The sequence below is a fragment of the Ursus maritimus genome, unplaced genomic scaffold (genome assembly GCF_017311325.1).
Source record: "Ursus maritimus isolate PB19 unplaced genomic scaffold, ASM1731132v1 scaffold_24, whole genome shotgun sequence".
Lineage (NCBI taxonomy): Eukaryota > Metazoa > Chordata > Mammalia > Carnivora > Ursidae > Ursus > Ursus maritimus.
In genome coordinates this window covers 3681912-3697089 of record NW_024424897.1, presented here as the reverse complement: position 1 = coordinate 3697089, position 15178 = coordinate 3681912, and the positions used below count along the sequence as shown (strand labels likewise).

General features: G+C 59.1%; 1 protein-coding gene across 1 annotated transcript in view; it reads right to left on the bottom strand.

The window, feature by feature from the left end:
• DNAH17 (dynein axonemal heavy chain 17) overlaps positions 1 to 14539 on the bottom strand; it is a 100795-nt gene extending 86256 nt beyond the window's left edge. The window contains exons 1-13 of the mRNA XM_040640104.1: positions 14195 to 14539; positions 12752 to 12945; positions 11789 to 11981; positions 11453 to 11552; positions 11210 to 11295; positions 10894 to 11019; positions 9777 to 9929; positions 9583 to 9669; positions 7805 to 7972; positions 7448 to 7564; positions 3429 to 3694; positions 2531 to 2726; positions 616 to 762 (exon numbers count right to left, since the gene is read on the bottom strand). Of these exons, the coding sequence (XP_040496038.1) occupies positions 616 to 762; positions 2531 to 2726; positions 3429 to 3694; positions 7448 to 7564; positions 7805 to 7972; positions 9583 to 9669; positions 9777 to 9929; positions 10894 to 11019; positions 11210 to 11295; positions 11453 to 11552; positions 11789 to 11981; positions 12752 to 12945; positions 14195 to 14539 (2178 nt within the window). The remainder of the gene's footprint in view (positions 1 to 615; positions 763 to 2530; positions 2727 to 3428; positions 3695 to 7447; positions 7565 to 7804; positions 7973 to 9582; positions 9670 to 9776; positions 9930 to 10893; positions 11020 to 11209; positions 11296 to 11452; positions 11553 to 11788; positions 11982 to 12751; positions 12946 to 14194) is intronic.
• Between the last annotated feature and the right edge of the window lie 639 nt (positions 14540 to 15178).

Sequence of the window (15178 nt, the reverse complement as noted above, 5' to 3'; positions counted from 1 at the left end):
CTCTTCATGATTCCGTGTCAGGTCCCCAGCTCTGATTGAAAAGGGTGGAGCTCAACATGGGGCTTGAACCTATGACCCTGAGATCAAGACTGGAGCCGAGACCAAGAGTTGGATACCCAACCTATGGAGCCCCCCAGGCGCCCCTGAAAGGAATTCTTGATCCACAGAGCTAATGTGCACCTGTCCCTTCCCTGGGCCCCGATCTAGCTTCCCTCAGTGGGCAGCTGTCCCACTTCACCTGATCACGTGGTGCTGGGAAATGTGTCATCCCGGCCGGATTCTGGGAGATGCCCACCCTGCTACACGTTAATGGGTGTAATGGAATGACTTTGATACGACGCAGAGCAAAATACATTTAGGAGAGTAAAGCCCCTCTAAGCAGTCATGGAGCTAGAACGTAAGTCAAAGTCCTATGGAAGTTTCCATCTTCCGATGGAAGTTGTGACCATCTTTGCTGCCCCTGTGTGAGTCAACAGCCGAGTGGCTTGAACCACATCTCGACATGAAATTGTACTCACTTTCTCTGTTACCCTTGGGAGATCCTACACCTGGCGTTTGCTCTCAACAAAACCGCACACTTGGCAAATAAAACGAAACAAAACTACATCAGCTCACCTCATTGTACCAGCCAACGATGAGTTCTAAGTTGCCCACAAACTTCCGGAAGGTTTCATGCTGTGAGAACAGATTCTCGGCACTGCTTGGAATCTCTTTCTGTTGCTGGAAGCCCAAGTACTTGACTTCTCTCAGAACTGCCACCAGCTAAGGCCAATGAAGATCACAGAAGAGGTCAGGGCCTGCCCCCAGTGGCATGGCACTCAGCAACACGAGGGAAGGTCACTCCCCATCGTGGGCACACACTCTCCTCTTGGCATCCAGGGCACCAGACTCTCCCGGTCGCCACCATCAGGCTCGCCGGACGCTTTGGAGAAGCACATGCCTTCGAGTCCCAGGGTGCCATCCCTCTGGATCTGCTCTCACTTCAGTGACCTCCTCCCACCCAGACCTCTCTCCCGACCCTCAGACTCCTGTATCCACCTGCCCACTCAGTGTCTCCATTTGGACGTCCACAAGATGTCTCAAGCCCAACGTGGCCAGAGCAGAGCTGTCTCGCCCCATGGCCAGCTCTGCTTGCCCCCTCCAGCTGATGGCAGTTCTGTCCTTCCAGTGTCCAGCCCAGATATCCTGGGGTTGGTCCTGTCTTCCTCAAAGACTCTATTCCCAACCCAACCAGAGTCTCACAGTCTCACGGGCTCTATATCTAAATCCAATCACCTTCACACCTTCGTGGTAGCCACGCTGGTCCAGGCCACCACCCTCTCGTGGCCTCTCTCCTGGATTATGGAAGAAGGCTCCTAACTGGTCTTCCCGCGCTATGCTTGCTCCCCACCCCCAGGCTATTCACACACAGCATCAGAGGGATCCTTGACACACACAGACCACAGCAGGGCTTGCCTCTGCTCCAAAACCAGCCATGGCAGCCACATCACTAAGAACGAAAACCCAAGTCCCTTTCATGGCCCAGAAGGCTCTCAGTGCCCCATCCTCTGCCCTCCTCCACCCCCTCGGATTCACCTCCTCTCCTGCCAACATCCGAAACAGTCTGTGCCCCGTCCTCCAGCTCTGCTGAAGCCCCTTAAACCCGTCCTTACGCATCATTACCTCCCTGGTGTTGCACCCCTTCCCACTGTTGTTACACTCATTTATACTCCCTCCCGCCCCTCCCCTCCTCCTCCCGTCTGCTCCCTCTCCTTCCCTCCCTCCCTCCCTTCCTCTCTCTTTCTTTCCTTCCCCCCATCCTCCGCCCCCAGTAAGAGGTAAGCTCCAGGAGGACAGAGATTTTTGTCTGTCTCGTTCATTAATTTATTCCAAGCACATAACCAAGGTAGGTGCTCAGTAAATATTTGCTGAATTTTTAAAAAGGATGAATTTTAGCGGAAGAGAAGGTTTCAGAGGAAAGCTCACACTGGCTCCCCGATGTCACTGCTGGGGTTCAGAGCGGGGCAGCAGCAGGTGCGTCCTTGCAGGAATCAGGGCCACCCCACCTCTGTCTTTGGCGCTCGGCTCAGCTACCCAGGTTTTAGCTCTGGGACGCATGCCCCGCGGCTCACGCATGAGTTCTCTCCACCTCCCCTGACTTAACCAGAGGGCCCATTTGTTCCAATCCTGCAAAGACCTTTCTTTGTGCGTTTCTGTCAATCCTCAAGCTGACGGTTCCCCTTGGGATCCCAGGAAGGGCAGCCAGGCTTGGAGGGAGTGTAGTCACAGAAGCTGCTTTCAGCGATGCTACTGTTTGTCTCATATTTTAAATACGACCTGGACATGCTTTAATCCTTAAGGAATAAAGCTTTAGCTAAATGTGTCACAGACACCAGCCCCCACAGGTCTGTGCTTTGGGAGAAGGGGACCAGCCTCAGTGGCACGGGCGGGCTTTGGGCTTCTCCCACCCGCCACTTGCCGTGGGGCCCTGGTCCCTGAGGAGCCCTTTGACACGGATGCCTTCCGGGCCCCGTGGCGGGACGGCACCCACCGCTTTGCTGAAGTTGACTTGGATGAGGTTGGTGACGGGGTCCCGTTGTATCAGGGGCTGCCCCAGGTTGAAGTGGCAGTCCTGGTCCACGCCGGCCACCCATTGCCGGTAGATCTTCTCTCGGTAGCCCCTGAGCAGCTCCATCATCTCGTCGTACTTCTGGTAGACCAGCTTGGCCTCCGAGCTGGACATGACCCTGGAATCAGTTAGATGGGGTGGTGAGGGGCCCCCCTTCTTCAAGGCCTCTTTAGCGCCCTACATGTGGTGGCCAGCTCTCGGGGTGCTGAAGCAGCCAGCTCCCTGTTTCCTCCAGGCTGAGAGACTGCATGGACAACAGCCAGGAAGTCAAACAATAACCCCTGAGCCATTGGCCCCAAATGGCCAGAACTTGCTTGACGACTGCCCGCTTCCCTTCCAACTTAGGACCAACTGGAGAAAGCCATGTGTGCCCCCAGAGCAGTCACATGGGCTCCCCATCTCCCAGCCCCCAGGCCAGCAGCCTCTGGTCAGGGCACACCTGAAGCCTTCCCTGGGCTCTGCCATAAGCTCTCCCCTCCCCTGCCTGCCTTCCGGTCTCTGCCAGACGCAGCAACAGCGGCCGACCCCCCGCCAGGGCGAGCTCTGACGCAATAGCCAGTGTTTGTCCTCATTTGGACCGTCTTTGTTACTGTCCACCAGGCTCACTGGCAAGGGGAGGGTGAGCCAGAGTCTTCCTGGCCACACTTGCTGAGAAGGCACCCTCTGGAGGCAGGACATGAATGGGGTTTCTTCGGGATTGTGCTTTGGGAAGGGAAGGCTTGGCCAGTGGCCACGCTTAGGGAGTTAGAGCCCTGCCCTTCTCCCGCAGCCGCGAGGCGCGCTGCCCAACCAGGGGCCCCCAAGCTGGCGCCCCGCTCACGGGTGCTCTATGTGCTTCAGGTCCCGCCTGGGCGCCTCCAGCCTTTCCTGCAGCTCCAGGCTCCACTTGAGCTGCCCGGCCACGGGGGGCATGTTCTTGTGGATCGGGGGGATCTTCCCGTCTGCAGAGGCTGCGAGCTGCACGTCATACAAGGTCTTGGTGCTGTCCAGCTCGGCATCAAACAGCTCCAGCATGACCGAGTATCTGGGTACCACCTCGGCAAGGATCAGGGGCCGCTCCAGGAGACCCCCACACATGTGCAGGAGCTGGGGAGGAACAGAGACGTGCCTTTGCCGAGGTCCCCGCCTCCTGCCCCGTCCCCAGCATCGCTCCAACCTCGTGGCGGCTGGCGCAATGTGCGAGGCCAAACTTCAGGGGCGAGAACATGCTGGCAAATGCTGAGTCCCCAGGTACTTGGCTGCCAGCCAACACCACAAAGTAGGTCTGAGGCCTGGAAACATTCCAGGCCCAGGAGAAGTTAGGCTGCCCAGGGTGGAGGTGGGCGTGGGGGCGGGGGCTCAGGTAACGAGCACGGGGGTGAAGGGTGTGAAGCCGGGGACGCCGCCCCGAGGACTGGAGGGAATCACAGAGGGAGCCTGGGAACGGGCAGAGGCCATGACTCTGGGGGCTCAAGACCAGGTTCCCTGAGTCCCCGAGGAGCGGGGACAGCCCGCCTCCCCAGTCACGTGTCCTTTCCAGGAGAGGAAAGGCTGGGCCTGCGGACCTTCCTGCTGGAGGTCGCTGACCTGAATTAATCCAGGAGGCATCCTAGGCATCCTGGCACATTTCTGAAAGCAGTGACCTCTGCAAGTAGCTGGCCCATCACCCTCACAGACTAGTCTGCTAAACATGAGCAAGTGCTTAGTGGAAGAGGGGAAGCCACTTCATCGGGGTGTTTCGGTTAGGGTCCTGGCTGGGAATCAGATGGAGAATTTCCTAGAAAGACCACACTGCTCAAGGTCGGGGCGCAGCGGAGCCAAGGGGCAGCGAGGCCCTGGGCTGGGCCTGGTGGGGTGGGGGTCTTCCTAGAACCTGGAGAGAGGGAGTTCCGGAAGCTCCACAGCCAGCCTGAGGTCGCCAGGCCCAGGCCAGTGAGAGCCACCCTCGAGGCAAATGGGAATCAAGGGCACTCAGACCACACATTCCCACAGCCCTGGGTGCTGGGGGGCACTGCACCCAGGTCTCGGATGTGCCCCAGTTTTTAGTGTGAAGAATAAGACAATGTCCCCAAAATAGCCTTTTCAGGCAAGAGCGAGACACGGCTGCAGAAAAAAGAAGAGAGATCTGCAGGTCCCCGAAAGCCAGACGGGGCAGCTGAACCTCTGAGAGAAACCGAACCAGGACGCTCCAAGCTCAGCTCCCCACAGCGGCGTGGCGGACGCCCGGGGTCGCTGGTGCCCCTTCCTACAAAAGTGACCTGTGCTGCTTGGGAGAAAAAGGTACATCTTGTGGGTTTGTGACCCTCCTGACGTTCTGTCTGCCTGCTCCCCTCCCATGCCCCTCTCTTTCACGTTTACAGAGTTCTTGGCTTTTGGGTCCTGGGAAGAAAGCTAATTTTTTTTTTCCTCCAGGAGATCATGCGGAAAATTGCTCTAGAACTTTCCTGGCTGCGTGTGAATTCCTGACACTGAGAAGGGGCATCGGGGCAGCTGGGGAACTTGCAGGGAATGGAGGCGCTGGTGCAGGGTTGTGTCAAGTGGGAGAGAAAACGCTCCCAGGTGCGGAGGGAGAGTCGAGCACTTGGGGGTGCTGTTTTCTCCCTCCGTTTCCTTTCTGTTTTTTTCTTAATCTAGCACAAGCATGAAGTTAACATCTAGGAAAGAACCTTTCCTCTATGGGTGCAGAAGCCGGACGGAGGCTGTAATAGGAGAGGGGATGAGCTCCATGAGAAGGCCGAGGGGCAGTCTTAGCTCCTGGTGGCAAGGCACAGGGCTCAGTCCTGAGGGTACCTGGGGATCAGGGGGGTTTCCTCCCGGCCACCCCACCCTCGGAGTGTTGACCCCTGACTCCTGATCACGAAGGCGATGGGCTTGTTGCTTTGGCCCCAACAGCCCAGGTCCTTCCCCTTGACTGGACAACAGCACAAAGAGCCCACCGGTGGGGGGTGGGGAGGTGCTCCCTCTGCTCCCCCTTTACCCCCCTACAGGAGGTGAGACGTGCTAGCCCCCGCTGGCCTGCTCTCCGCGAGCTCCAGTGCTGTCTTTTAGTTTTGGAGACCCCATCGCCGGGGAGGGTGGTGCTGTTGTTTCCAGGTTAAAGGCCCGGCTGGAAACCTGTGTTGGGGGACCCTTCTGCACTTGGGCAGCCCTTGGAGCTCTGTGACCCCAGTACAACTCCGCTCCCTCGCTGGAGCCAGTTCCCTCCACGGGGAAAGCTCGAAAGCACCTACTGTGTGCCCGGCTGGGTTCTGAGTGCACCCAAATCACGTGCCTGTCCTCAGGGAGTTTATATTCCAGTTGTGAAGACAATGCACACGGAGAGATCAATACACAGCAGCAGAGCAGGAAGGGCCAGCAGGAAGGTGTGGATGGGGGAGGCCTTGCCTGCAAGGTGGCCTGAGGCAGCTACCTAGGGGGAAGTGTGCTCCAGAGGAAGGAACAGCATCAGCTGCGGTGTTAATTTGCATTCACTGATATTCCGCTTGGAGCACCTCGGATCTAAGACCTCATTGCTCATCACAGTGCAGTTTCCAACCCCCCTGCATTTACATTTTAAAAAACAAAGGACCGTCCTGGCATCTGTGCTGGGGAGATCCTGAAAGACGGCCAGCACCTGGAGCTGCCCGGGCCATCCCGACTGCTCTCCCGTCTGGCCACGCTTGGGGATGGTTTGGGGTCCTGCCTCCTCTACTAACTGGCTAACTGTGTGACCCCGCACGGGCTTCTTGACTTGTCCGAGCTGGTAAAAATGGGGTAGATAACGCAGGTGATGAGTTTAGCAAACGACATGGGACCCCAGGCCCTGTAATAATTAGTGGGTGTCTCCCGTGGGCACCCAACTGCCTGCAGCAACCTAGAGGCTTGCCAAGCGAAGGGAAGAGGCAGCTCGGACCTGCAGGGTGTGCTGGTCGGCAAACACGCATAACACTAGGCAGATATAAAAATGCTGCCCGAGTACATACATATATGCACTCGTTTACGTGTTCAGTCCCTGTTCTCCAGAAGAGCTGTAGATCGATCTTCAGAGATCCCTCCCAGTGGTTTGTCGGGGGCAAGGCAGGCCACAGAAATGCAGGAAGAAGGGCGGGGCTGAGACGACATGGCGTGGTGGGGACTGGGGCACACTGGACTGCCCAAGTCCTCACAGTCTAACCAGCTCGGTTGGGGGCAGTTGCCACCTTGCTGTTTTAACAGGGGCTCTTCTGGGTGCTCGCAAGCTCAAACAGGCTCGTGCACTGGCCGTTTGTGTTTCTTGAACTGATATTCTGTAGGGGTTTTAGCGCTTTGGGACTATTTTTTTAAGATTCTTTTCTCCATGGCACCATTTCTTTTCTCTAAGTGTAAAAGTGCTGCACGCTTCACGCTCACAACATGGGACAGTGCAGAAAAGTGCCCAGGAAGGCAGATGGGTACCAGCCAGCACCCCACCACCCAGCGGCGGCTCCCCGTTAATGACGCCGGGCCGCTCACAGAGTCACGTGTTGAAGACGGTGTGAATTTGGTGCAGTGGGACAAAAAGCGTACGTGCTTTATTTTCACAGCAACTTCACCTCTAACCTTTGGTCCTTTTAAGCAGGGGGAACGATGAATCGATAAGAACGAACAGACACCCTTACATAGTGAGAATCAGTAAAGTAACCGTCTTCTCATCCTCATTCCCTTTTCTTACTCTACAAGGCGGCCACCAAACGCCACGGGAGCTGCCCGAGGTGTTCGTGGCCTGAGAGAGGCCCCTGCTCCTCTGGGCCGACTCCCCATCTGCAAACCACGGCACATCACTAGGTCACCCCAGGGGGCTTGCGGCATCCCCTGGGCGCCGCCGCGCCGGCTCACAGCCCACAGGTCCCCGCCCACACCCACCTTTGCACAGGACTCGATGGAGGTACAGTCGTCAAACGCTTGGCAGAAGATCGTGGCCAGCCGCCTATCCAGATCTTGAATTTTGGTCTCAAAATCAGCGTAATCGTCATCAAAACTCTGAAAGTGAATTAAAAGGTCCACCCGGTAATCAGCATGCAAAGCAGGGGAGGCACTCGCTCTGCCCCCGCCCCCGCCGGCTGGTTTCGGGGCTCCCTCTGAGGGTGCTCATTGTCACGGGATGCCCCAGGTGCAGTTTCTGGGATGTCTCCAGAACGTGACCAACTCTCCCTCCACGTGTCTCCCCACTCCTGGGGCGTGTGACATGGGTCCAGCCGGGCCCCCCATCCTCCGACTTACCGAATCTCCGGGGTCTAAGGGGTCATATTTGCATTCGGCAAAGACCTTCACCAGCTCGAAGACCTCATCGTAGATCTGCGTGACCATGCTGCTGAGGTTGCTCCCCCGCACGCCCCCGAGCTCGATCTTCTCCAGCTTCAGAAACTCTATCGCTGTTTTATAAAGATCCTGGTGGAGGAAAAAAACCCAGTCATCTTCAAAACTAAACAACGGATCCATCACCGACCCGGCTCTGAGCCCAGCAGGGAGGAGCCAGGGAGCGAGAAGCCCCGGGGCCACCTGGCAGCAAGGTGGGGGGGACCCCCTGTTTATTCCTGTCCTCTAAAGTCCTTTCTGGAACAGAGAGAGGGGACGGAGGGAAGGGCCCTATGAGTCCTCGCCAAAATGTGAACGTGGAAGAGAAGGGGGAGATGAGGTGGCGCTCTGATCCGGACCCCGCTCTGGCCCAAAGACTCCTCTAAGTAGATCACGCTTTCCTGGGGCCTCCATGTCCTCAGCTGTGGTGGGAAGCAGTTGGAACCGCACGTGGAGGCTTCTGGTGTTCTGAGCTTCAAATCCGCCGTCCGCACTTAGAGCCCTTCCCTGACAGTGATCTGAAGGCATGCCCTCCCGCAGGGGACGCCCAACGGAGGGGGGCCTGGAAGTCCTACTCTGAGGTGGGGCTCCCACCTCGTCTTCTCCGGGAGGCTTCTCCAACTATTCGGCCCCTGGGAGGTGCTTTCCTTTCCAAAACTCTTCCTTTTGGCATTTCATCACACCTGGTCCCCTCACGTGTCACCTCCCGCATCCGTGTGAGGCTCTCGCTTCCCAATCCAGATCCCTAAGTCTCCTTGGGGACCCCAGGCGGTCTCGGGAGCCTGACCCAGGGCCCAGCACCAGTTAGAAGATGTGCACAGGGCGCTTATGCCACTCCCCTAAGCTGGTGCTGGGTTTGGGGCCGTCTTCCCAAAATGCCATCACCAAAGCAGACTCAACTAAAGCAGCAGCAGGGCCAGGTACCCTGAGCTTGGGGCTCGTTCCGCCAGGAGAAGGGAGGGGACAGCAGGGTGATATCCTTTCCCAGAAAGCTCATCTGGATTCAGGACATGGAAGCCTCTGGGCACAAGGAACACTCTGCGATGCAAATCTGCAGTCCTGAGTGGGCCTTGGTGCACCTGCCCGGGGCTATGGAGACCACTGCTAACGGTGGCGGTGGTGTGGCGGCCATCGGAAAAACCAGAGCTCCAGGGTTCTGGAGTGATTTTCCCGTTCTGAACCGTGTGCATAGTTTGCGTGCAAAGGTCAACAACCGCACGGAAGATCACACACAGAAAGCGAACTGTCCTGCCTTGCCCACGCGTTCATGCCTCGCCTCCTCGCCCCAGAGGCAGCTGTCGTCTCAAACCCATTAAAAATGTCCATTTGCTCTGTGTCACTCTGTGTATCGGACAGTCCTTCCACAGGGTCCTGCCCCCCCGGCCCCTCTGCACTTGTCCTAACCATGCCTGCTAACCCTCGCCCATGGCCACCCAGGTTCCTGACGACGCCTGCATCATTTGTCATCAGCCTGCTTGTGGACACCAGGCACAGGATGGGGGAGAAGCCCCCAAGACGGGTCACTTTTATTCCTGGCCGACAGCTGCGGCCGTAGAGGAGGCTGGCGCCTGACTCAGTCTCCCCACGATGCCGGTGTTTGGGTGCGGCTCTCACCCTCCCTACCGGGAGATGTGGACTCGCACAAGGGTGGGAGACGCAGCCCTGCTAAGGTCAGGGTGGCCTGAACCACATTTCACCTTTACCTCAATGGTCTGGATGCGACGGAAGAAGGAGTTCATCCTGGAAAATGCCAGAGAAGAGGGGAATTCCCAGGGCACCGGCTCCTTGTCCTACGGGAGAGACAGAGAGGAGGCCGTGCGTGCCTCAAACATTCCCGCGGACGGCTGGGGAGCCCGTGCCCACGCGTCCTTGAACTTGCTCTGAAATCAGGCCGGACCTTAAAGTAAAGCTTCATGTTTGCACAGCAGAAGTCGTAGGTGCGGTAAAGCTCCTTCAGAATGTTCACGGACAGAGAGATGCCACTCAGAACCTCCTCTGTCTCTCCCTGCAAGCCTTTCAGCACCTCCTCTGGGCTCAGGAAAGTGCGCGTCTGGGCAGAAGAGAAGACAGACCACAGTGCCGAGAGTGCTCTGGGGTGACATCCAGGCGCGCTGCCTGCAGGCCGCTGGGCGGTTACAGACACCCCAGCGTGGGGCCCACAGTCTGCTCCTTCAGACACAGCGTCCCGGAGGTTCACATCCCAACCGGTCCGCCCACTGCCAGGCCGTTCTCGGGATGCTGAGCTGCTTTCCTGCCTGGCCCCGCAGTCCCCCCACTACGGCTGCAGCAGAAACAGATCCTGGTCCCAGGTGACTGGGGGCCCTCCAGGGCCCAGGAAATCCAGTCCTGCCCCAGGCGGCAGGATCCTGCCCGCAGTGTCCTTCCGGGGCACAAGCCTGATTTTAACACACGCAGGCGGCCCAAACCAACGCTCGTGGCTGGCTAAGTTGTGCTTGTGAAAAGCAAGGAAGACAGGGAGGAGGACAGGAGGCAGGTCAGTGTGGGAGCAGACAAACCCCACGACCCTGGCCGAGTCCTGGGGTCCTGGGACTCAGCAGCACCCCCTTCCTTTCCTCCTCCTTCCTGGCGTGGGGCCGCTTGGGCTGACACTGCCCCATGTTGGGAGAACTCTGGGTGGCCATAAGGGTCCGGCCTGTAAACCCAGGTGCCAACATCTTTGCCTGTCTTTAAACTGCCCAGGAGGGGTGCTTAAGCAGCGGAGGTGGGCAAGTGTCCGACTCTTGATGTCGGCTCAGGTCATGATCTCAGAGTCCTGGGATCGAGCCCCATGTCGGGCTCTGCGCTCAGTGTGGAGTCTGCTTGGGATTTCTCTCCCTCTGCTTCTCCCCCTGCTCATGAGCACACGCTCTCTCTCTCTCCCTCCCTCAAATAAATAAATCTTAAAAAAAAAAAAAAAAACCAAAACCTGCCAGGAACGCCAGCAGGGGGGAAGCCGGGCGGGAAGGGAGAGGCCGCAGTCGGGGTGGGGGAGCAGCGTGGCGGGGCCAGGTTACCATCTCGATGATTTGGTTGCAGAACTCCTGCAGGAAGACGATGATCCTGGAGGGTGTGTTGTAGTGCTCGGACGTGGCCCAGATGAAGCTGACGGTGTGGAGCACCTTCGCGATGAAGGTCGGGAGCTGCGCAGAGACGGGCGGGTGTGCAGCCTCGCCGCTCTCCGCTTCGCACGGCTCCGGGAGGGGAGCCCAGAGCGGAAGGAGGCGGCACTCTCCAGGACCACGCAGCCCCGCCCGGCCAAGAAGCCCACGGCCCCTGCACCCCTGAGACACAGGCCAGCCCCTGAGAGCAGCCCTTCTCGGGCGGACACACCATCGTGAAGTCGGCCTGCTCCATCTCCTCCAGCAGGATCCGCAGAGGCTTCAAATGCAGAACAATGTCGTCGGCCTCCTTCAGCCCTGCACGGACGAGAGCACAAGCTCGCACACACACCTCCCACCGTCGGGACGGTGGCGGGCGGCTCCGTGTTCACGGACACCTGTTTCCTCGAGACCCAGGACCTTCGCCAAAGGGAGCTGTGTGTGGGGAGACGCCCCGGCCGCTTCCTCGGCTCACCTTCCGAGACGTTCATGTACACATTCTGCAGGGCTGGCCAGTAGCAGCTTTTGGCTTTCTCCAGGATCTCAACTATTTTGTTCACTTTGGGCCTGTTGAGCTGAGAAACAGAACAGGAACGTAGGCCTTTCCAGAGAAACTCGGAGACCCTACACAAAAGGCGCCTGACCCCGAGGCCGCTGGAGCCGAGGACTTTGTGCGGGTTATCCGGGTCCCCTCGGGGGTCCTGGGGGTCCGCACAGAGGGGTGGAGGGGGTATGACTCGGCCTGGCCGGCATGGGCCCTCTGGCTGCTGACCCACAGAGGCCCGGGCACCACGTGGCGCGGAGGAGTCACCTGCTCGTGGATGCACTTGAGATTCGCCAGCCGGGCGTCCCAGAACTCGAACTCGACTCGGGGCAGGGGGTGTAGCCCGTCCAGCAGGGGCTGGGCCGAGTCCTTGCTCAGCACGTCCCGGATCTGGTGGGACCAGTCGATGATGATGGTTTCGATGGCATGCAGCAGCGAGTTGTCCAGAGAAGGGGGGATCCTGTGGAGCGGAGGATCGGGCAAGATGCTCTCCCAGCCGTGGGGGTGGGATCTGCCAGCTCCACACCTTCTGGGCAGGAATCGTCCCTCCCCGGTGGCCCTCGGGACACTACCGGCAGCGCCGCATCTCGCCCCATGTCCCTCCATCATCACAGCCACCTTGGGAAGGCTGGAGAAGTGCCCAAGTCTCCCAGCTACGAGAGACCAAGCGTGGAATAAAACCCACGTTCAAGGTGGCCCCTCCCGGCCGTCCTTACTGGGGGCTTCACGCATGGCTCCCAGTGGGGGACTTGCCAGCACAGTGAGTCCCCCAGGAGCCATCACCCTCTGATGTGTGTAAACGGAACACACTGTCACCGTGCAGCAGCTCCAAGAGCCCCACCCAGCAGCCAGCTGCAAAGGGAGGCCAGGCAGGTGCGAGGGGGCCTCTGGGGGGACACCACCTCTATTTAGAGTCACAGTCTCCACTTGCTAAAAACCCCTTCCATATTCCTCAGTGCCCCTCAGTACCCACGTCCTAAATCTGGATATCCCTTTTTCTGGCTGTGTGATGCGGTGACACCATCCTCATGGCGTGTGATGCCCGGACTGGTACCCATCCGTGCACGATGGGGGAGGGGCTCCAGCGCTCCTTCCTGTCCTGCCCGTGTGCCTCCGACCTCAGACTCAGCACCATCTCACGGTACTATCTGCCCTCCCGTGTTTCCGTCCCTGGGGTCACGGGTCAGCGACTCTGCCAGCCGGCCAGTTGCCCGGGCTGGGGCCGCCTACCTCTCCATGGACTCCAGCGTGCCGTCCAGACTCCCCAGGTGCTCCGGGATGGGCAGCAGGGTCTTCCCTTTGATCTTGCCGCCCATCACAAACATCTCATTCTTCAGCTTGTGGACTTGCTTCACAATGTCTTCCGAGACCACCCGGGGCCAGCCGCTCAAGTTTTCACTTTGGTTTAACAGGGAGTAGAGGACCTGGAAGGGAACGGCTCTGTACTCGCACCCAGGCCTCCACCGACCCAGTGGCTCCCTGGAGCAATGCGGAGACCTCCGTGCCTGGAACCCAGGGACCCCGAGTCCATGCCAGAAGGAGGCACGGCTGGGGGAGGTGTGCAGATGCAGGATGATGGCCCAGCAGCAAAGCCACCTCCGAGAAGGGGGCCCAGCTCTCCGGACAGCGGCTCACAGTGCTTGCTGAAAGCAGATGGCCCGTGCTGCCTTGGAGGGCTGTTAGGGGCTGAGCCGGGCCCCCCAGTTTTGTATGTTGAAGCTCCGACCCCAGCACCTCTGGGTCTGGCTGTCTTTGGAGATAGGCCTTTCAAGAGGTGACTAAGTTAAGATGAAGTCCCACGGGTGGGCCCAAATCCCATGTAACCAGTGTCCTTAGAAGAAGAGATGTGGACACAGAAAGACACAGAGGGACCACCAGGTGAGGACACGGGGAGGAGACAGCATCTACAAGCCCAGGAGAGAGGCTGCAGAAGGAACGGGCCAGCCCATGCCTGGATCTGGGATGTCCAGCCCCCAGGACTGTGGTCTCTTATCACGGGAGCCCGAGCAGACTCACACAGATGCCCCAGGACCCTCGCTCCAGGCCTGCCAGGCTCCTCTGCCCGATGGGAGGGGAGGCTGGCCTAAGCCATGGCGGAGGGGCTCCTGTGCCCCAAGTTCGCACAAGGCAGGGAATTAAGTCCCCATCTCATGCACGAGGAGAGCAGCGGCCAGAATCTAGGTCCCTCGGACTCTGGTTGGTGTGGCTGCACAGAGTGGGCCGTACCTGCCGTACCTGCCTGGAGTGACGCTGGTGACAAGGCAGGACAGTGGGGAGACGCACCCAACTGCACCTCATCCTTTCTCTCTCTTCACTCAAAGTCTCCGAACGGGGAAACCCATCTACTGGGACTCAAGGGGCCCACACCCTCTGACGCTGTGGGCAGGGGCCACGCCCGGTGCGTCCCGAGGTGCTAACGAGACCGAGAGAGGATGAGGTGCTGGCTGGGGCCTCTCAGCCCTTGGGTGCGCAGCACGGCCTGGAGGTCTGCTCAGAACGCCGGTGTGTCTCCACGCCGGGGCAGGCAGGGCCTGGGCTCCTGCATTTCTGACTGGCTCCCAGGGAAGCCAATGCCGCTGGCCCGTGAGCCATCCTCTGAGCAGCAGGGCTCCAGGCCACTCACCAAAAGAGCAGAGGTTGTGCCCCCAGCCCCCTCCCCACCGGCACACCCACCTCCTCCACGACGGCGATCAGCTGGTCCACGGGCGCGGGGCTTATGTCCCCGGAGATGAGGCGGTCCTTGTAGTTGTCCTTGCTGATGTTCTCCGGTCCCTTCTTGATGAAGTAAATGCCTTTGGACTTGAGGGAGGCGGGGAAGCCCAGGCAGGGGACGATCATGCCGGCGGGATTGAGCGTCAACACCAGAACCAGGACGTCCGGCTTCTCGAAGAACTCGGTGAATAAGGCCATGTTCTCCTCAGCCCCGATCAACTTGCTCCACTTGTCTGGCTTGAACTTCAGAACGAGGGAAGCTACTCCCTCCAAATACTCCAGCCTGACGTCCGGCGTGACGGTCATCGTGGCGCTTCCTTACAGACCCGTCACGCACGGAGACGCTGACGCCGCACCGTGTGCCGGGGGCTCGCTCCCCAGCCGTCTCTGGAACCACTCGAAACCTCTGTCCTGACCAAGCAAGGAGACAAGGTTCCTCGTGAATGTACGCTCTTCTGCTGGGCATGGGCTGGGGGCAGGGAGGGACAAGGGGGTCTTGGCTGTCTGCCCTGGCTGGACAGCCATGGCCTGGGGGTGAGGGCCACAAAGCAGCAGTGGTGTGTGCCTTGTGTGAATTGTGACCAGGAAGCTAATAGCCGGGAAAGCCAGGGATGGGGGCTGGGGAGAAGGGAGGGCAGGAAATGATGGCAGCCAGATGGTCAGCAGGTGATGGGGTTGGGGGAGGCCAGACGAGAGCAGGGTCAAATGGAAGGGTCCCAGGGAAGATATCACACACCCCCGGGGTAAGGGCAGAGCTCAGAAGGAGCTCCCCTCACACACGAAAGTCTTACCAGTTGAGCTGATGTCTTCTCAAGTCGTAGGCAGGGCCAACGGACAGACAGCTCTTTCCAAGACCACAAAGGAAATGGCTCCCTTTCCAGGAGTGGCCCCAACTGCCGTGGAACTTCTGCAGCCCTCGTCGGCACCTGGGAGTTCTAGAACCTT